This window comes from Gallus gallus, chromosome 2 (assembly GCF_016699485.2).
Source record: "Gallus gallus isolate bGalGal1 chromosome 2, bGalGal1.mat.broiler.GRCg7b, whole genome shotgun sequence".
NCBI lineage: Eukaryota > Metazoa > Chordata > Aves > Galliformes > Phasianidae > Gallus > Gallus gallus.
Genome location: NC_052533.1, coordinates 64,274,818 through 64,297,100, shown reverse-complemented (window position 1 = coordinate 64,297,100; position 22,283 = coordinate 64,274,818). Strand labels below are relative to the sequence as shown.

Here is a 22,283-nt window from a genome sequence, read left to right as displayed (position 1 = left end):
TGGAGGCCACGCAGTACCATGAGGAAAGCGGTAGATTTCGCCTAAATTCGATGGGAAGTTTTTAATGGGTCCACAACGTCCGCACCGAGAACTTGTGAAGCAACCAAAGCAGTTAGGGAGCCCGGCCGAGGCCACGCCGGTGCGGAGGGCGGGCTGAGAGAGTGCCGGGCCGGGCTGAAGGCGAGGCGACTCCACGCCCCGCACCGCCGCTTAAAACCGCCGCCGAAAGGTGTGGCTTCGCCTTTCCTGTGCCGGCGGGGAGGGCACGGGACGGGACGGGACTTTCGCTCTTGCTGCCGCCGCTGCCGCCACCACCACCACCCGCAGCCTCCGCCGCCCAAGAGCCCGCTGCTTCGCCCAGCCGCCCTTCCTCACCTGCCCGGCCCCCGCCCGCCCCGCCGCCCCCTGAGCTCGGGCTCGCCGGGCGGTGAATGCCGCTCTCCCCTCCGGCTGTGGGTCGTCTGTCCCCCCGCTTCCCGCTTCGCCCCCTCTCCGCCCCGCCGCCATGAGCATGAACGGCGGCTCGCACCCGCGGATCAACACGCTGGGCCGCATGGCGCGGGCCGACTCGGGCACCGACCTGCGCTACGAGATGAGCTCCCATGTGGTGGGCGGCGGCGGCGGCGGCACCCACACCCACAAGACCTACTATTACCAGAAGACCTACGGGGGGGACTACGCCTCCGACGGGTACGGGTAGGTGGTTAGGCTCAGCGGTAGTTCTCTTGGACCTCTCGGTCTCATTATTGATGCCACTGGGCATTGCTTCCGGAGTGCTGTCGCACCGTTCGTGTTCGAGTTCAGCCCTGGCTTTATTGCTAGGACATCCTGATCGGATTGCAGGAGGATGAGAGTTCAGTGTATACAGTAAGCAAACAGCAGCTGGCAACGTGTGGGCTACATGGAGCTACGCGTACCAGCTGAGAATCAGGCTTTTGGGCGTTAGGGACCCTACCCAGTGCTGAGAGCTGTGCTTCACACCTGCTGCCCAGGACCGCTGAATGAAGGACCAAACTTGTGTTCTTCCCATACTTGTTACTTTGCACAATTCTTAGTTCTTCGTTTCACGTTTGGTTTGCTTTGTGCCCCCTGATTAGCTGCTGCTGGGAGATGTCCACCTACTGCCGCAGTAATATGAGAATACCTGTGGTTGCAATATAATTAGAGCAATTCAGTGCTTTACCAAGGGAGAGTGCGTGTTAGGACTTCGAAATACAGTCACTGTGTTGCATTGTTGAGGGTCTGTTATGCCAGCAGTGCTCCACTACAAGTAGCTTTACTGCTTTTAAGAGGCAGACATGGAAAATTAATGATGGAGCACACTGCTTCCTCACACTTCTTTTTCCCGACTTCATTCCAGCACTGTTACAGTGGTGTGACTTCCCTGTTAGTCCTGGCTTTCACTAGAGAATAAATACTTTCCTTTTATTTAGCATTCTTTGGCTTTTGTTAGGTATTGCAAACAAGCCCGTAGTTTGCTACAAGCTTATTTCTTCAGTTTTTGGTGGTTCCTTAGTGCAGGCTTGATGAAGAGGTTAAAAGTCTTCTATCAACGTAGTTTCATTGACTCTCTGTAACGTAATGTTCTTATCTCCTTTTTGGCAAGGACGTTACAATGGAAGTTCCTTTTCACCTTACTCCAGAGTCTCTCTGTGGAACTAAAGACCCTTGTTAATGAGATTGAAATACGTATACATATTTTACGTGTAATCTTTTGTACATGAAGAGGTCTGACCGTAACATCTTATATAAGTAATTGCAAAACGCTGTATGTGCTTGCATCTTCCCCAGTTGCATAGATTTATTTTGGATTGGTGCTGACTTGAATGATGTGTCCCAAACCAGAAGAGGTGGGTTTTGTTGCCATTTGATGGGAAAAAAAGCAGGCCTAATTTTGCACACGTGCAGAAAATCCTCTGAATCCTGTGTGTGCTGTGCTTGTAGGATGGGGGCCATGATCTCTGGAATTGGTTTTGGTTGTTGTTGAGCCTTATATGGTTAACACCAAACTTCAGTGTCAGTTACCAAACCTAAAAACAGAGGCTGCTTTTTTTTTCTTCTCGATGAGGAGAATTCCTGTACCTGAATTTTAAGTGCAGTAGGATTCAACATAGGGTCTAGTCTTGTAAGATTTGGGGCGTATTCTGCCAAACAAGTCTGTGCTGAGCGCTACATTAGTCACAGAGCAATATAAGCCGCTCCTTACCCTCAGGGCTCAGCAAGGTGCTTTTACAACATTCCCAGTTTCTTCTGGCTTGGGAACTCGGTGAGCTTGGCCCTGGGTACAAATACTCAGCTTGACGTTGAGTCACACCCCCTAAAGTGCAAATTCATCAGCCGGGTATTTGTCAGTGCCTTTGCGATGGGGAGATGCTGGCAGAGAAGAAGACAGTGGCAAGTTTTGCAGTTCTATTTGTCGTGGTTGAGATCAGGTGAAAAAAGAAAAAAAGAGCATAGGTTTGTGGTCACCAAGTAATGCATTGCTGCAAGAATTAATTGGTTTACACACAAGATAAGTTTGAAGGTTAATGTAATGCCAGTGCCTCGCACATAGAAAAGGAGTCAGAAATTCACATTGAAGCCTTGAAATTACTTGCAGGGGGCTGGCAGACCGGGTAAACTTAAAGGAAGCAGATTCGGAATTGTGGTTTTGCCCATCCCATTGGCCTTGTGGTGGTCTGCAGGATCCTGCCCAAGGTGAATCGCTGTGCTGTGCTGGCCATGAGAGCTGCCCCAGTGACAAACAGAGCTATCAGAAGACAGAGAGTAAAGAATGTGCCTGAGCTGCCAAATGCCTGCTGTGCTAGCAGAGCCAGCAGGAGAACAGCTCTTAGCAGTAGCTGGTAATGCTGCCACGAGGTATAGAAACCACACTGTGCCTCTCCTAACTCACCTTTTTTATAGGTACCGGTGAGAGATTGGTTCCATTGCAAGCTGTTCGTCTTTGAAAGCATGAAAGCCGCTGTCAAGCACAGCCATATTTCAGGTGGCTGTTGTTGGAGGGACCACAGTGCTGTGCTGTGGGCTCCAGGCGCACCTCCCTCCCAGCGTGAGCTGTGCAGACGTGCATACAGCCACCAGCTGCTGCCTCTGCAAATGGTGCCTTTGCTCTCAGTGACTCATCCCAGTGGCAAAAGTCCCGCTCAGGAGTGTGAGAATTTCATCAAACAGGTGTGGCCGGGCCCCTTGTGAAACCCTGCAGCTTCCACCGCGGGCACCTGGCAGTTTTAATGTGTCAGCAGTGACTTTTTTTTTTGCACACTCCTAAAAGGATTAAGGGCCTAATAATGCGAGATACAGATTTCTTTTGAGATTTATCACATTACAGTCTACGTGGGTGTTCTATGCTTCCAAATATGAAGGTGTTTGATGAGGCTGCTGTGTGCCAAAATGGGGCCAGTAAGAGCAGAGAATGCACAGAGAGAGAACACACTTAGAAAATTCCTGGTCATGGAATCATAGAATCGGTTGAGTTGGAAGGGACCTTCGAAGGCCATCTGGTCCAACTCCCCTGCAGTGCACAGGGTGTTTGCTGACAGTTGCACTTGGCTGTCAGAGTTCAATTAAACTGTATTCAGGCAAACTGTAGTTTCATTTTTGGTTGTATTTTCATGGATATTGCTACTAACCAGCTTTTATCAGTTTCTCTCCAGAGTATTGGTCAGACTTTTCCTACAAATCAAATCCATTTCCTAACACTTGATTTCCAGGTGCACACAAACAGCTCGCTGATGATGGGTGCAGCCTGTGTGCTGGAGATTGCTGTTCCAGTTCAGGTTTTTCTTTTAACTTGCCTACCCTGAGCATACCGGTAATCCCTTGATGGACCTATTGCTTGTTCAAACAAGTTTGTGTGAATGGAGGAAAAAAGAAAATAGGAGGTGCTATTGTTTTGCTCAGTTTCAGGCTCCTTGTTGAGTTATGGGAATTGCTTGATAACTTCGGAGCTGCAAGAAGACCTTTCTTAAAGCTTCTTTTACTTTTTGAATAACAATTAAAAAAAATGCCTTGGGTTTTTTAAAAGGGTGAATATTTCGTAGAGCAATCAAAAAATTTAACATGGATTATTCTGACCTGGTGTGTGCCCTCTTGAATCAGATCTTTGGGCCGAGAGTATCCCTTTTGTGCTTCCAAAGCATCAGGGAGCTGTGAAGCAGTCCCACGGTTCTGCCAGCTGGACATGCTTCTGTGTGCCCCCTCCGGAGTGCTCCTCTGAACTCGCCACCCTCTGACAACAGCAGCATCTGTTATTTCCTCTTTCTGGACAGTGGCAGCACTCTTGGGGATAGCACTTACCAATTAAGTGCAAACCTATTTCAGAAATGCAGGGTTCACCAGTAAGGCAATGGTTGAGCTCTACTCAGTGGGCAATGCAGTGGGGAGGGGTTATCCCAAGCACTGTCCTGCACAAAGCTTGGCTGCAGCAGGGCCTTGTGCTCTCCTTGTTTCTTTGGGGGAGCAGGAGTGCAGCACAGCAAGGGAGCCGTGTGTTCTGCCCTATCGTGAGGTAATAGGCCTCCTATACAGAGCTATGGCAGCATGAAGGTGCTGTCCCATCCCTAGAGCCACATCGTCACATCTGCGGCCTTCACAGAGCTGTAGGAGTTGGAAGGGACCTCTGGAGGTCTGCTAAACAGGTTCCCTACAGCATGTTGCCCAGAAAAGCGTCCAGATGGGTCTCAAATATCTCCAGAGAAGGAAACTCCACAGCCTCTCTTGGCACCCTGTTCCAGTGTCTGTCACCCTCACAGTATAGAGATCTTCTCCAAATCAGAAGTGATTCTTCTGCGTTTTGAAGTATTCTCAGAGATTTAAAACAAAGACACTCTCCCTGTATGTTTCCTTTTGTACCTGCAGTAATTAATGACTATTAAAATCAAGTCATTTTAATAAAGAATTTGGTTTCATACTGTTGTTTTAAAATTCATGAGTTGCCTTCCAAATGTGTATTGCAGTCTGGCATGTCAAGGTGCAGGCAGAAAGGAGGTCTGGAGCAGCCCGGGCTGTTTTGCTCAGCTCTGTTCCACAGGGTTTGCACACACAAAGCAGCACAGCCATTAGCCAGAATCTTGAAAATGTGTGTATTTTTTAGTAGGTGCCCCTGCGCTCCTGTATTGTAAATCTGGCTGAAAGGTCCAACGTCCATTTCCTTCCCTTTCTGCACAGGTAGCTGAAAAGTTTGACAATTCTTTCTGTATTTACAGCTGTGCTCTAGACCAAGTGAAAATCTGGCCCATTTTTATTGCCTGGTGTGTCTGCAGTGTTGATGCAGCAGGATCCCATTCACATGTTTGAGCTTCAGATGATGTCAGGTTAAAACCAAATCAAAATGTCATTGTGGCTGCTACAGCAATTACTTTAATATTGTTCATGTAAATGAAAGGAGAGAGAACAAGGGGGAATGAATTTAAACTGAAAAACGGGAGGTTTAGGTTAGATGTTAGGAAGAAATTCTTCAGTCAGAGTGTGGTGAGGCGGTGGCACAGCTGCCCAGGGATGCTGTGGGTGCCCCATCCACGGAGGTGTTCAAGGCCAGGTTGGATGGGCTCCTGGGCAGCCTGAGCTGGTGGTTGGCAACACTGCCCACAGCAGGGGAGTTGGAACTATATCTTTGAGGTCCCTTCCAACGCAAGCTATTCTATGATTCTGAAGTACCATTTATAGGTAAACCACTAAATGTGTTATGTGAGGATTGTCAGGGTCCTACGTCCTTCTGAGGGCCACAAATGTCATTTTAAAGAGGATTTAGTTTACAAGAGTGTACTTCAGAAGTCCGGGTTCTTTTGTGCCTCCACATTATAATGCCACCTACCATGTTTACAAGTTAGGATTTGCAGTTGTCTTTGATCCAGTGTTTTTCTCCTTCCTTCACTCCATTGTGTTGGATATGGTCTTTCTTTCTTTGGATTCTTCCTTCTACCTCAAGGTTGGATTTCTGCTTACTCCGCGTTGGGGTTTTTTGTTTGATCTACTCATTCCCGTTAGAGGCCTGTTGGCTTCAGGAAGAGGTATATCAGAGCTGAGGGTTTTGAAACCACTTATGAAATACTTTCTTGTCGCATGGGTGACAAGTATTTAATTTGTGTCCATGTTGGATTGTCCTCGTTGCATCTGATAATTCAACCAATATATCTTGAGTAGGCTTTTCTAGAGTATACTTGTGCAGCTAAATCCTCTTGAGATGTAAAGGCCTCATGTTGTATTGTCTTGGTGGAGCTCTTCCTCCAGACCATACTCTCTTGTGTGGGCTTCTGCTGGTTCTGGCTGTGCCCCAGAATGCTGAGCTACCATGCTGTCTCCTGGTTTCATTTTGTATGGCTACAACTTCTGCCATTACTTTTGATTATGTCTTTATTTAGACAGACTAGAGAGCCTCAAATGATTGCTGCTTTCTTCTTGTGAATGCCCCCATGAGCAATAAACAAAGAAGTTACAGATCTTCATGTAAAGATTTTAGTAGGTTACATTGAAGCTTCCCACTACAAGGCATTTACTCCTGCCTTAATCCATTCTATCCATCTGTATTAAGCCATCTTAAGCCTTCCAGCTTTTTAAATTTGGGGGCGGTAGTGCTGGATGTGGTATTCTAAAGCAGTGGAATGAACACATAATACTTATAATTCTGTATTTTTCTGTCTAGAAAATTGTTCTTGTAGATTGGTTTTAGAAAGTACCTTTTCTTTGCTATTTCTCAGTGTGCTAACTGTGACAGTCATTGTTTAGACATTATTTAGACTCCTCTCAGTGTAAGGTGAGCAAATCGCTTTGAGGTCAGTCAAGCTACACAGAACTTGGTGGATGTATGCTAATTTATTAGAGTAGAGGTCTGGTTCCTTTGGCTTTAATGGACATCGGGCATTTGTATCTATCAGGAGACAATTACAAAAGCAATTGAAGAAAAAAATACCCTTCTTGTGTTCTAAAAAGAGAAAATTATGTGGAAGATTCCCCCCTCTTCTTTAGTGTTTCATTAATGAGCATAATTGTAGGTATAATTAATGTAAATTTTAGATGCAGTCAGATACTTCTCGATCCAAACACAACAGCTATGCCTAAGGTGAAGGAATCATTTAGAAAAGGAAACCAATGGGGAAGCCTGGCACAAAATCAGTTGTGCAGCTGCTTTCTTTAAGCTGTTTCCAAGATATACAGGCATGCATAGCACAGTAGGGTGTACAGTGTTTATGCAGCCAAAGGGTCATGGTGTAAGCAAGGGTTGTGTGTGTACAGCTTGTTTTAAGTCATCCAGTGATTCTCCAATCCCGCCTCTGTCTTCAGAGGTTTATTCCCAGGTACTGACAAGAACAACTTTAAAATTTTTCTTACCATTTCTTCAAGAAATGCTCACAGGAGAATGGCAGGCTGCTAAAGGAAAAACTATGCATGCTGCAAAGGCCCTCTTAAAGCATACTGCTGAATGTTTCACTTCATGGCAGTGATTTTGCCAAGGACAAATCTACCATGTGTCACCATTCCTTCGCTGAGTATGATCAGAGTCAATGGGAAGTTTTCCAGAGTATCCAAATGCTGGTTATGTAGCGTTGGACAGGCCTGCACGGATAGTCTTTTTGATATTAGTGTTGTATGGAAGATTTGGGCCTCCAGTGATTTAAAATGGAGGACGTTACCTGCTATGAACACCTCAGTCAGAGAACTAGGCAAGGCTTGGAAGCCTCTTTGTTTCTTATCCTCTATTAGTAGTGGTTTACTTCAGTTTTACTGGCAAGTGCCTGGGTTTGGGAGCTGCCTGAGCTTGCTTGGGAGTTCTGATTCCATCAGCAATGAATGATTCCTAGCTTGAAGCACCTCACCCACCTTCAACTAGCAGTGACTCGCTTTGGTGGCAGGGTCCCAAGGTGAGCAAATCCTGGAAAAGCAACATTCTGGTGGTGCAGTTGCAGTGGCTTATGTACAAGACATTAATAATGATCCCACTACCTACCTTTGCTGTTTTCTCCTCTAGTTCTTCTTATCTAGTAGTTTTACATGGTACTCTCAAGCTCCCCTTTTACGTACTTGTGAAAAAACAGTTCCTCTGACTCCAGCCCCTACATTTGTTTTTGTAATAGCTTAAGCATCTTGTAATGCCTTTTTGAGACGCTGCACAGATTTTTTTTTTTTATCATTTCCTCTTATAAAAAAGCCCTTTGTATGCTTGTGTAGACTTGTGTGTTCATGCACTTGCATAGCAGAGAATCCTGCATTCCTTTTATACTCTTAAGTTCAATGGCTGGCGTGATAACGTATAGGATAATGTAACTTAGAGACTACATTCTAATGTGTTGACTCTAAGAAAGATCATGAATAATTTATTCATACTATGCTACTGTCAAAATTTCATCTGTCAAAGCTGCAAATACATGTACTGGAGGAAAGCCTTTCTTTTAACCTCATGGGAGGTTCCATCTTCTGCACGATCCTGTGGTGAAGTTATTCCCTGTCTGCTGATGCACAATGTCGAAGTGGCTCTGCCATTGTGCAATCAGCATTAAACTTCACAGTGAAGTTATGGTGGAGGGAGCAGATGAAGCATGTTTGTCTCTCCAAAGCTTAACTAGATTTCTTATTTCATATAACTTCTTGTGGCTATTGGGAATTCCTACTAAACATTTCTCTTTGTAAAGTGTGATTACTTTGTACTCACTTCATCTTATTCCTCTCTTCGCCAACAGTCAGAATGGGACCTGTACAGTTACCAGACGTCAGAACACCATTCAGGAGCTTCTGCAAAACTGTTCGGATTGCCTGATGAGAGCTGAGCTCATAGTACAACCTGTGAGTGCTTTTTCTTCTTCTTAGAAAAAATGATTATCAATATTTGTAGGGAATGAATGCTTCATCTCTTTTCTACCCTTCCAGCTATTTATGTGAGGTAGCTGCCACTTACCCTTAGAGTGGAGTAACATACATCCTTGCTGGGTCTCTTGTTTCTGTCTGCGCTCAGTGTTCAGTAGAAGTGATTGAAGTGCAAATAGTTAAAAAAAGGAGGCCTTTTTGATTATAAAAAGCAAAATGCAAAGCCAATAAAGAACAGTAAAACACCCTTTGAACAAATTCTACTGCAGCTTATTTTTCACCTTACTGATCCTTGAGGCCCCTGTTGGTGAAGATGCTAATAATGTTATGGCCCCCTGTTAGCGTATCCTGTCAGGTGTCATCACCGTTTTGAGCCATAATTAATGTGAACAACCACTGTAAAAACCTTCACCATGTTTGTTTTTCCAGCTGATTCTTAAAGAAGTATTTGAAATATGATTAAAATCTTGTCAGCTGTTTGATCTGAACTATGTACAGGTGATCTTTGCTGTATGCCACACAAACCCATTGTATCTGGGGATGGGTTACTCATTTGTCACTAAGCCAAAGGAAGTGCAGGATGGTGAGCACGTCTTGCTGTTGAGGCCATTGAGTTCTAGAATCTGTTTACAGTTCTTGCAGTAGATGTGATTTAATGTGCACTTCTTGACCCGCTGTGAACAGAAAATTCTTCTGGGAATGAACCCTGTTGTTAGCAATTTATTTCCTTTTCAGAGGTACAGCATGTGAGAGTGTGTTTACATGAAAATCAATGCCATCGTAAATAATGCCTCTTGTTAAGGATTAATATTATTGCAGTGAAGTTAAAAGGAAGCAATGTTTAGTTCCAGCTTGGTGACACAACATTCAGTGCTTACTATTCTTTTGTTTGTTTGTTGTTTTTTTCCTGTGAGACTAAGAACTGGGAGAAAAGTTCACCAACTCCAGCTTGGGCAGAATGTTTGCTTCTTGTCCTCTAAACACAAAAGCCATTCCTACATCATGAGGTCTTAAAAACTCAGTGCGTTGAGTGCACCCTTGGCTCCTCTGAAATAAAACTCAGTCGTAGTGTGCTGTTCTTTATGGAAATGTTTGGTTGGTATTATATTTAGAAATTTTCCTGTATATTTTATTCATAATTAGGACTTTCAAATGACTGTGAATCCTTTAGTAATTGGACTTCAGCTAATTAAATCTGTCAATCAGAGACCTTGCAGTCGAAACCTTTTATACTTCTTAAAAATAGTTGGTTCTCATAGCATCACTCTCAAAACGATGTGAAGTTTATGCAGTAAATATTTAATCTCCATCTTTTTTTTTTAATTTTAGGAATTGAAATATGGTGATGGTGTCCAGATTAGAGGAAACAGAGATCTGGAAGAATGTTTTGCACAGGCAAATGACCAAATGGACATCCTGGATGGGCTGATCCGAGAGCTAAGGCAGATGAATCAGCCCTGTGAAATGTATCAGAAAAGGTATTACCAGGGAAGGGCTGGGGCAGGGAATGTGATAGATATAATCCTGTGATGTTTGAAATGCTCACGGTCTCTGATGTTGGAGGCAGAAAATAATAACGTAGAAAGAAATGGTAGTGATTTATTTTTTTTACATCTTGGTTGTTACAATTTAATTTTAGTCATATCTTTTCTACAGCCTGTGCTATCAGCATTTATTTTTGAATACCCAGTAGTTCAGTAGAAGATGGAAATTGTATTGTTTTCATGTTTTCTGGCTGTTTGCCCTGTAGAAAGTAACCGATTCCTTCCCTTTCAGGCTGCTCCAACTTCAAGAGCAAATGCGAGCTCTGTACAAAGCCATTAGTGTTCCCCGTGCCAGGAGGGCCAGCTCCAAAGGTGGTGGTTGCTACTCCTCTCAGAGTGGTTCAGGCTGGGATGAGTACACAAAACGTGTGACAAGTGAATGCTTAAATTGGATGAGGCAACAGAAGGTAAATCTAAAGCCAATGATAAAACCTGATTTTGCTTATGAATGTCACCTTGCATGCAGTGGTGCTTTGAGTGCTAGTAGAACATAAAAAGTACGTTTACATGATAGTATATTGATCCAAACTCCTCTTTGTTTTTTTTTTTTTTCTCTCTTATTTACAGCATTGTAAGTGTAGTGAATTTTCACTAAAATACAAAAATGGATTTGGGGATCTTCTTTTGCAGAGGAAAAAGTGGAAGTCAGATTTGAAAACAAAAAATGAGACACAGCTGTTAACACAACAAAAGACGTTAGCATGTTTGTGTTAGAGATTATGGTGTTCAATATTTCCTTCCTTCCTTCCACATATTTCCTTAATGCTTTGTATTTATTTTAACCCTTTACAGATGAGGCCAACTGTACAGATTTAACTATTATTCAGTATTCTGCCATTTTACTTCTCTAATACATCCTTAACAAAATGGGAGCTAGAAGGTAGAGTTAATTGCCACAGGACTAGACTTCCAGAAGTTGCTCCCTAAAAAGCAGCTTCAGCATTTTCATGTGTACCTGTTGCACGCACAGAATAAATTTGCCTATCCAAAGCTGTTGATGTTATGGCCTGGAATAGAAGCACACACTGAGAGCCTGTAGTGTTCTTGTGCTGCTGGTGTGAAAGTTTTGTGTTTGTAGTTGGACAGCACTTACTGAGAGACAGGTAGGGGAAAGAGGAGCAAGGAGACTCGAGGCAGAATTTACAGGCTCCCTGTAATTTGAAATTGCAATATTTTTATCTCTCTTCTATTAGGTTGTTGCTTAGTGATCCTGTCATTGTTATCTGCATATGGTGTTTACCAGGTGGCTGCTATGCAAACCAGATGAGCAGGAGAGAGCTATGTACTGTTCCCATACTTACGTGAGTGCCAGTCATAGTCTGGTCTTCCAGTGCCCTCCCATATCACGACCTGTTTTAGAGGAAGAAAGGGAAGCGGAGATGCACTCCTTTGAGTGCTAACATTTACGGGCATTGTGCCAGTAGAGCAGCAGAAGATGATGATTGCTCTTCACATACTGTGGGAGAGTAGGCTAATTATCAGACCTGCCATGGCTTGAGGAGTGATGTTGGACAGACACTGGGCCTCCTTCCAGTGATGAAAGATTCTGAACATGCTGCACCTCCCAGAGATGCCACGTGACTCCCTGCTCAGGCACCCCTCACTGAGCAAGCACTTTACAGCTGAGTTCCCACGCAATAGGTGCAATGAAAGAAAAAGGCTCACTCTCTCTCCTTTTCAGTCCCTAAAGCAAAGCTCAGGCTTCCTATTAGGCTTTTGAGCTTTTTTTTTTTTTAGGGAAAGTTTATTTTGAACTTTGCACCATACCTTTTCTTCCCACCCTCTTACTACCCGCTCATGTTGTGATCAACATGATGAGATAGCAGAAAAAAAGTCTGAGCAGCTGTAGTGGTGGTTTTCTGCCTGTGTTTTTCTATCTTGTGTCCGGATGGTGTGCTGACAGGAGAGCCAGGTGGTAGGAGGGCTGGTCAGATTTCCATTGCAGAATTAAGGAAGGTGGACTGATATCCAGACAGCCTTTGTTTGCATATTGGCAGTCTTTCAAGAGCAGTGCTGTTGCTATAGACTCTCTAGACTGTATAAATATAATGAGAAGGGTCAAAGTCCTGTAACTTTTAGATAGCTGGATGTAAAATGGTTTCATTTCTCAAAACATTTTCAGCCTTGCCTTTGAACCCCTACGCCTGAGTGTGGTTCAAACTTAATTGACATCTGTTGACTCATAGAGATTCGGCCCCAGGCTGGTAATTATCAAATTGAGTCCCAACCCAAGATTAAGATACATAATTCTCTACAGTGCATATGCTCACAGAGGCATTCGTAAAGGGATGGATTGTGATCGTCTTCACAGAGTAAAAGATGCTTTGGAATTTGAGGATTTGAGCTGTCAATTTGGTGGATTTTAGTATTTGCAAATAATGAAAGAAAGAACTGGAGTCAGACAGTTTTCAAGTTAGTAATTTTCCAGGTGTATTACTGTTCTTTCAAATGCTGTTTCTAGAGATTTTTCTTCATCATCCTATAATAAAAGTTGCCGAAGTACAAGACAAACAACATGTTTTATAATCTTTTCAATTTATTTAATACATAGCTTGGCTTCTGTTTTGGGGTTTTTTTTGTTTGTTTTTTTTAATTAATTGATTGTTTTTTTCATTTGGCTGGACATTTGGCTGAAGTCAGTGGTGTTACTTGAATGTAATTAAAATGGTATGTAGTGTACTGGGCTGAGAACGTGATTGTACATTTTCACATGTGTTTTGAATAGTCATGTAGAAAACTTTAAACTACACTAGCGAGTGTGCTTCATCTTATCTAATTTCAAGCAACTTAAGCATATTCCCTACTTTGTTTCTTCTATTTTGAGAGTCTGTCACACAGTTTAAGTGAAGGCAATTTAAAGACATTTTTAATCCCTGTTCTAAAAATCAGTTCAATTTTATTTCTTACTGCATGATCATGTTTCTTTCAACCTTGATGCTCTGATTTAGGTAACAGTGTCTTGTTTGAAATGAAAGTACAAATGCTGTCCCTTTTTCCTAGGCTGAAATGGAGCTGGTGAAATGGGGGTTTGATGCAGCATCCATTGAGCAACAGATAAGTGACCATAGAAGAACTCACAATGCCATTGGAGACTATCGCTGGCACCTGGACAAAGTCAAAACAGATCTGGTAATTACTGTCTTCCCTTACACATTGCTTGGTCTGGATTTGTGACCTTGGCTTGCCAATGTTCCATTGTAGCAAGTAATGCTGAACAGCAGAGCTTCTCTTCAGAATGCACTGGCATAGTGATAGCAACAACTTTCCATCCTAGAATTGATCATTTCACGATTATTTTGTGCTCCACTTCTTTCCCTAGAATTTTATAATGAAAATTTAATGTTATTTAATGTTTCATCATTGTGTACCCAAGCTGTCAATTACATATTGGGATATTTTTGGTGAGAGAATGGCCAAGAGTTATTGTTTTCACATTCTTAAGTTAACATAGGGAAGTGAAAGGATTACGTGAGTGCTTAGCCCAAACTGTGGGCTAAGTTCAGAACTTTTTTGTGTTTGTTTGTTTGTTGAATCCTTCTGCAGCTTTTCATCTATCTCTAAGTTTCGTGATTGCAATAAAGAAGCCAGTGAAAGTGCAGTAGTTAATTTCTTCAATTATTAGCTCAACAACTAGGTGTAGGAAAAGGGCTTACTTCATCTCAGCTCTTTTCTGTTAATTTGTCACGTGGACAAGAGGAGAGGGAGTTGGATCTAAAGAAGAAGGATTCAGTTCTGGAGCTCTGTTTTCTCAGACAAGCTAGAGTGGAAGGGTTGTTTTTCCCTTCTTCCTTCTGCTTATTCAAAAGGTAGGAAAGGTAGCCCTATCAATTATTAGTTCCAAGGTTATGCACACTCCCAGTCATAGAAACAAAAATGAAATCAGAGCATGCTGCTCAGGTCATAATTTACACTACTTCATAGTCTTTATAAAACTGGCTCAAGGACTGGATGGTTCTCCATATCTATCTAGAGTCTGATTCAGAAAGAGATCGAATTTGGAAGCTGTTGTGGTATTACAGGGTTTATGTTCAATCTTGCTTAAGAACATCTCTGTGGGAAATTTGTTTGCCCAAGTCTTGTTTTTATATTTCTGGTCCTCCAGTGGTGCAGACCTGCTGCTGACCTATATCCATTGCAGACATTGTGAATTACCACCTGAAGTTATAACATCATGGCACTGGCTCTGTAAAGAAAGGCAACTTCTAAAAGGCACACTAAATATTTGCTCTCTGTTTCAGCGTGAGAAGGCTGCCGTTCACCAGCTGGAGGAAGAATACGAAGGACTGCTGGTGAGCACAGGATGTTCTCATGTCTGATGCCTTTTGTGATAAATGCTTTTTGTTCTTACACTGGTGTGATAGTCAATACGGACGCATATATAAGTAGTGCCATTCAGCAGTGTTTTGTAGCTTATATAGGACTCAGTTTGAGGCATGAACTTGAGATTAATTCATTGCCATGTTTATAATTGACTTACCCTCACCAGGAAGTTTCTAGTTTGCACCAGGTGAAGGAGGTTGATCACTAAGCATGTGCAGAGTAGATGTCTACTTCCGTAATGGGAATAGATATAGCAGCAAAGTTGGTCTATATTAGAAAGGCTGTGTACCTTGCCCATGTCTCTGTGTAAAACACCGAGAGTCTTGTGCAAATTATAGACTTAACCCTTGGGATTGGAAGCTGTTTCCTGTACACATTTCAAATAGCAAGATATGCAGTATGATGCAAGGACAAAGAATCTTTTCATGAATTATTATCTGCGCAAAAGGCACTGGTACAACATGAAGGATATGCAGTCAGCAGCAAATGGAAGTAAAAGCCATGTTAAGTTTTCAGGAGTTTCTTTTATTTTCCCCATGTCTTTCTGCTTGCCTGCCTGCATGTCTGCTGCATTTGTATTTGAAATGACTTAAGAACCTGGTGGCTTCAGATCCCTGTTGTTCTTCAAATCTGTGCATGTTATCCGTTGTCCACTGCCAGCAGGTTTTATAGCTGTGTGGTTTTTACTGTTACTCTTAGTGCAGATAAAAAACCCATGAATGTGCATGCTGTTCTCTTGGCTTCCCCTTCTCCACCCAGCACAGGCTCTTCTGTGTTTATTGCTTCTCATTTTGGAATTCCTTGCAGAAATACTCCTTTGAGAGAATGGATCAGCTCCGTCAATTCCAGAACCTTATCCAAGCAACCAGCAGAGAGATCATGTGGATCAATGACTGTGAGGAGGAAGAGCTTCTCTATGACTGGAGTGACAGGAACACAGATATCTCCAGGAAGCAGGAGGCCTTCTCTGTAAGACAGCACAGTCTCCTTCTGCTTGCCCTGGATTTTTCTTTTGGCATATTGAGGGAGGAACAGCTTCTCTCAGGGAAACTGTTTGTGGCATTTTTTCACTAAGAATCTATTGGTTTTTTTTTGTTTTGTTTTGTTTTGTTTTAGTTTGGTTTTTGATTGTCAAAATACTGTTGGATTAAGTACTATGTGACAACCTTTTGAATCAAGATTGAACATCAGCTGGAAGATTATACTCACACTCAGCCACTTGTGTATTCTTTTGACCTTGGAAACTAGCTTTATCAATACAGTTCATTGAGGGCTTGTAATCACGTGTAGCTTGTGCATGCATTGTAGACCAGGGGACTTGAATCAAGCAGCTCAATTCTCCCTGTTAGGACTTATGCAGGGGCTAGCGATCCCTGTATGTGGTCCTGATCTCTTCACCAGGTAGTGAAGCTATACATGAGGGAACTACTCTCTTTTCCCCTGATGGTCACAGCACATTGAGAGCACTGTCAGGATTGGCTTTCTGTGCTCCTTATTGTCTTCTGTGGGTACAAATGGAAATTGAGCGTGTGTTTCTTTAGCAGATTTTGGTGCTGGTCATCAGAGTAAAAGAGAAATGAAAGTCACACCATTAAGGAGATTCTCTATTCTTTTTAGGTTAGTTGTTCTGGATATTGCAAGGCATACTAATTCTTGCTTTCATCATTTCTCTTTGACAAGAAAGGCTGTATTTTGGGTGCTTTGCTCTATGAAGTGGCAAGCCTAGAGACTAGAACTGAAATGACCACTTTCTTTGATTCTTCTGACTTCAGATATAGCTTCAGTGCATTTAGTAGAATTAATGTACACTGTTAGCAGTGATAATTTTATACAATCATTGCTTTTATGCAATCATTATACAAACTATCAGGAAAAAGTTAAGTAAATCACTCTAAGTTCTGTGCCTTTTGAAGCTCAATTAACACTGTGTTTTGGTTATTAGAAACGTATGAGTGAACTGGAGCTTAAAGAAAAAGAACTCAACAAGCTAAAGCAAGAAAGTGACCAGCTTGTGCTCAACCAGCACCCTGCTTCAGACAAAATTGAGGTGAGTTAAGCCTCATGTGATTTCACTTGCTCCTTTAGTTGCTGTGTGGGAAAAGTTCTTAGTGAAAGTCGACAAATGAAATGCTGCATTTAGACATGAGAATGGTTTGCTTGCCAAAAATACTATCAATTTTTATCCAGCTGTAAGAACTGCTCTAATAAATGTTACCACCTTCTGCAAACCTGCAGGCACAACTACTGAAGGCTTCTTAAGAGCTTGGGAGAGATCCCATTTCTACCAAATTTGATGATGGATAAATGTAAGAATTAATACGGGGGCTTAGTGAGTTGTCTAAATATATTGAAATTGTTATATTTCATGTGAGTTAACTTCAGTGCAGTAGAATATGATAGGAAGACATGCCATTCTCCAGCTATCTCAATAGGCATGTTTTGAAGATAGCCACACCCTTTAAGGGTTTATGTTTAATCTAGTGCAAATACTTTCTGCAGCTGAAATTTATAGTATGTTCTGCACCTTAGTCAAGACTAAGGAAAAATCTTAGTCTTTAGGAAGTGCTATCATTTTCAAGGTGTGAAAGAACCCACAAAAACAGAGTTCATTCTCCTTTTCAACGCACTTAGTTTGTAATTTGTTATTGTATTGTGAAGAATCATCACTCATATTTCACTCTGTGGTCAGTTTCTGCCTTAAAGGAAAAATCCTTGGGAGCTTCAGCAGTGAAGTAAAAAGTATTGTGTAGCTTTCCGAATGACTTACCTGGAGGGTATGTGAGAAGTCTTGGTATAAAAGTAGCCATCATGAAAAATAGTTTGACAGTCCTCCTTGGAAGGAGAACAAGACAATTTGCCATTGAAATATTTCATGTGCACTACTGTTTTTGCATTTCACCCCTTTGTCCATGTACTTCAGACTTTATGCTGATCAAACAAAATTCAAGTCAAGAAAAAGTCTCTCTTTATAACCCACAAACAGGTATGTAACTCCCTTCAGCTAGGTAGACACTTAGAAGTAGGGAAGCTATTTGCATGAGTTACATTATTCTGGTGTACATCAGTTTGCTCTAGTAGATATTTATTCTCTACAGAAATGCAAATTAAATAATTGTGATTGAGTCTGGATACAGAAGAGAGATCCATCTGGTAATTTGAGTTCTGTGTATTGTTTGTTTTCTTAGGCCTACATGGATACACTACAAACTCAGTGGAGCTGGATTCTTCAGATCACGAAGTGCATTGATGTTCATTTGAAAGAGAATGCAGCTTACTTTCAGGTGGGTAGTGATGCGAAGAATTCACACTTACTTTTGTATTATGTAAGTGCTAGACAAGTATTCGTTCATAGATGATTACTTTAAACTTCATGTTCCAGCACTGAAACATTTAAAACATATACACTTATTAAAAGAACTGACTTATTTCTAAAAGCTCACTTCATTAACAAGCAATATAAGGTAACATAAAACTGTGTTTATACTTTTCCACGTGTAAGAATTTTGAGGGCTTTCAGCATGTTTTGCTCATGTTACAGTTTTAAGAAATTAATTAGTTGACAAATTGTGAATGTGATGGGATGGGAGATCTGTCCCATCCTTCAAAAGTTTTGTTAAAAATGTGAATCTCACCACAGGTATTTTTTCTGCACCGAAATCTTCCTAAATCCATGCACAATTAGATGTAGCACAGTGTTATCAAATTGCTGTAAATGCTACAGTTCTGTTGGATATGAACTGGGATTTCTCATGAAAGGAATCCATTAATTTGTAGCAGACATTTCTGTGAGAACTGCGTGTGACTGAAATCACAACTTTTTTCCTGTAGTTCTTTGAGGAGGCCCAAGCTACAGAGAGCTATCTGAAGAATTTACAGGACTCCATCAGAAAGAAGTTCATATGTGATAAGAGCATGTCACTTCAGAGCTTGCTGGAGCAGATCAAAGAGCTGGAGGTACTGTTCCATCCTACTCATAGATCATGTTCTGCCTTACATGGATAACAGTTGCCCCCTTCAGATACCAAATGTTAACCCAAATATACTGGAATGGTGATAAACAGTACTGAATGAACTCCAAACATTAATGATATTTTCATCTCCTTTTCTTGAGATAGCCTACAAATGGGTATGAAAAACAACAGCTTGCTCAAGTTGCAAGAATAATTATTTTGTTGTTTCTCTTCTGTTTCTTTAAGCTACAATTTTACATTGTAGGCTAAAGACTCATCCCGCTGTAGATAAAGGAATTTTTGCCTACGGTGACCTCCAGATGTATGCCTCTTAATAAACTAGTGGGAACTAGATGTGGTTTCTTTTTAGAATGAGTTTTTAACCTATGGTTGGTCTTTGCAGAATGAACGAGAGAGAATTCTTGAATACAAGAGGCAAGTGCAGAGTTTGGTGAATAAATCCAAGAAGATTGTGCAGCTGAAGCCACGTAACCCAGATTACCGGAGTAACAAGCCCATTATCCTCAAGGCTCTATGTGACTACAAACAGGATCTGGTAATGTATCCCTTTTTTAGCTGAAATGAAGAGAATGTAAACTAAAATATGGCAAATGATTCAGTAGACAAACTATTAAGCTGATAGGTGTAACATTTTTGCAAGTAGGAGTATGAAGTTAATGGTGGTGATTTCTTCCTCTTAAGTATTGGATATGCTGAAGTTTATTTCTGTGTTGTTTCTTAACAGCATGCTTACAAGTATTTTCTCCTTACTTGCTCTTTTTCTGCTCTTTTTCTTATTGGTTCCCAATTACCTAGTTTTCCTATGTTTTATCTGTAAAACCTTTTTTACCTGATTCACTAAGTTGCGCTCCGGTAGTGACCACTAATTGACCATTGTAATGTGTGTTTACAATCTGGGGTTTCTGCTATCCGCTCTCTGTGATCTTCCATATCACATTTTATTCTGGAATCACAGAAGTTCAGCCCACACAGAGGTAACTACTTGTTGGTACTGTAAGCAAAACTAAACAAACGTAGGCAGTGTTTGCCCGGCTGCTTGGCAATTGTCCTCACAATTAAACAAGCTAGAATCTGCTCAGGAGAAGATAAGGCCAGACAAATTCAAAGACTTGGCATGGTCAGGTCAGTGTAAAGTCTGTGGCCTTTTGCTAGTGATGTCCAAAAATGATACGGGGACTCCCGGCATGATAAATGATAGGAGGAGCTTTCCCCTCTTGGGTGTGTGTGGGTTGTAAGCTGCACCATCCAGACCTGTGGCCTCAGGGTGTCCGAATGTCTGGCAGACATTGCTGGTGGATCTAGCTCTATGGCACTTGCTCCCAGTCCCTTCTCAAGTAAGGTTTGCAGCACTAAGCATCCGTTTGCTTCCAGCTTGCTGTGGGGTGGCTTACAGCCATAAATGATTGTGTAGCTTACAGTACCCATGTGCCCACGCTCTGTCTTTTGATGTATGTCATGGCAAGCCCCAGATCTGATGATCAGCTGGACTGGCAGATGCTTAGAATGTTGTGTGGCTCCCAGTTAGTTTTACAGAGTTAATATTAAGCCAGGATGTACACATGCACATAGCAGCTGTGAGGCACTCCCAGATCTGTGATCTAGGTGTACCATCCTTGCTGCTCTCTCCGAGAGACCCTATCTTGCTTAACTAAAGAACAAAAGTGTTGTTTTATGTTCCTTACAGAAAACAGTGCGCAAAGGAGATGAATGCATCCTGAAGGACAACAATGAGCGCAGCAAGTGGTTGGTGACTGGCCCTGGAGGAGTGGATATGCTGGTGCCATCTGTTAGTCTGATCATCCCACCCCCAAATCCATTAGCAGTGGATCTTGCTACCAAGTAAGTTGCCAAGTTGAATTTTCTTGTAGTTATGAGCTGGCTTGAGTGGATCCAGCTCAGGCATTGCTTTGCTCATGCCATAGACATGTCCTGATTGTTAAAAGAGTGAGTTCTGTCTGAATGCCTGATTTGTTTTATTGTTAATAATATTTTATGCCTTTTGGTAGTTAGAATTACATAGAATCATAGAATCACAAGGTTGGAAATGCCCTGCAAGATCATCTAGTCCAACCGCCTTCCCATTCCCATTGGTACCACAAGCTACTAAACCATATCTTGTAGCTCCTCATCGAGATGCCTGTTGAACACTGCCAGGGACGGTGATTCCACCACCTCCCTGGGCAGGCCATTACGTGCATAATATTACTTCAGCCTCTCCTATGAGAAGAAAAAAGTCTTAGCTTGCTCTTTCCTTTTTGCCACTGTGAAAAAAAAAATGGTTAGCAGTGCTACCTATACTCTTAAGCAAATTACTGGAGTTAGTTTGGAGTTCTAGCTGTGTATTCATTGGTATACTCATTATTAATCTGAAAGTTATAGATAAATTCATTTTCAGGTTTGGTATTTTTTTTTCTATTAGAGAACAAGCCTTAAAACACTTAACATCCAGTGGCCGTTTCTTGTGAAATTTCTTAGCTATGCTACTAAGATGTACAAGTTTTGACCATGAAATTTCTTCTCCCATCTCAGAATTGAGCAATACTACGAAGCTATTCTGGCTTTGTGGAACCAGCTGTATATCAACATGAAGAGCCTGGTATCTTGGCATTATTGCATGATTGACATTGAGAAAATCAGAGCGATGACTATTGCTAAGGTGAGAGTCTAGCAGGCCTTAATTGTAGACCAGGGACATTCATGACCTGTCCTCTTCTGCTCCAAACAGTGCTTGTAGTCCAATTCAGCTGTATGTTGTGCAAAACTGTGGGTCTGTCTTTTGCTGGGTTACACAAGCAGTTATATATATGGAAATTGGCATTTTATTTAAAGAGAAGAAAAATGCTTTCCCATTCAAACACGATATAGATAGAAATGAAGGTTAACTAAGGGGACTTACTATATACTTGCACTACTTGTTCCCACTATGCAAGGACATGGATAGACATAGAAAAAAGGCAGAGTTGCAAACTGTTCTTAAGTTGTGAAATGTTTGTTACAGGAATAGCTAGCACAAAGGTTGCTTTGTGCATCATACTTCTAGAGGCGGCCTGTATCGGTTTTATTCTAAAATGAGATTCCTCTGTTCTTCAGTAGGTGTATTAGTATGTTCCTTAATGAGTCATATATCCTGTCCAATTGTTGCCTTTTTCAAAACTGTCTTCTTTGTTATTTCAGCTGAAAACAATGCGTAAGGAAGATTACCAAAAAATAATAACTGACTTGGAGATCCATTATCAAGAATTCCTCAGGAACAGCCAAGGCTCTGAGATGTTTGGTGATGAAGACAAACGAAAGATCCAGACGCAGTTCACTGATGCTCAGAAACACTACCAAACCTTGATAATACAACTGCCCAATCAACCACGGCCACCCCAGACAGGTTTGTTGTCCTCCTGCTTTCTTGTACAGATTGTACTGCTTGGGTTTCCTTGCTAGAGGCAGAAGAAAAGTCTGTGTTTCCTTTTCATGTGAAAGTAGACTTGTAAACATATGCAGAGACATGTAAAAGAACTCTAACTGCTGTCTCCTAGGATAACAAAACTTGCCATGCCCAGGAAAGAGTATGTTTTATTCTTCCTTCCGTTGTTGTGTATCTGGGAATAGTTCTCTGAAGTTCATGGAACTCGTTGAGAAAATGAGAGGAATTTAATCC

The 22,283-nt window shown here is 41.9% G+C and overlaps 1 protein-coding gene across 4 annotated transcripts in view; it reads left to right on the top strand.

Annotated features, from left to right (window-relative positions):
* The first annotated feature begins 239 nt into the window (after window positions 1-239).
* The window catches only part of DSP (desmoplakin), a 37,193-nt gene continuing 15,149 nt past the window's right edge, over window positions 240-22,283 (top strand). For 3 of the 4 annotated variants that reach the window (XM_001231410.7, XM_004939666.5, XM_418957.8), the window contains exons 1-14: window positions 240-696; window positions 8,673-8,775; window positions 10,126-10,274; window positions 10,573-10,747; window positions 13,341-13,469; window positions 14,579-14,629; window positions 15,468-15,629; window positions 16,603-16,707; window positions 17,846-17,941; window positions 18,489-18,614; window positions 19,014-19,166; window positions 20,316-20,470; window positions 21,161-21,287; window positions 21,806-22,010. In XM_001231410.7, coding sequence (XP_001231411.2) covers window positions 506-696; window positions 8,673-8,775; window positions 10,126-10,274; window positions 10,573-10,747; window positions 13,341-13,469; window positions 14,579-14,629; window positions 15,468-15,629; window positions 16,603-16,707; window positions 17,846-17,941; window positions 18,489-18,614; window positions 19,014-19,166; window positions 20,316-20,470; window positions 21,161-21,287; window positions 21,806-22,010 — 1,927 coding nt within the window. In that variant the 5' untranslated portion in view covers window positions 240-505. The remainder of the gene's footprint in view (window positions 697-8,672; window positions 8,776-10,125; window positions 10,275-10,572; window positions 10,748-13,340; window positions 13,470-14,578; window positions 14,630-15,467; window positions 15,630-16,602; window positions 16,708-17,845; window positions 17,942-18,488; window positions 18,615-19,013; window positions 19,167-20,315; window positions 20,471-21,160; window positions 21,288-21,805; window positions 22,011-22,283) is intronic. The other variant, XM_004939665.5, reaches the window with a different exon arrangement.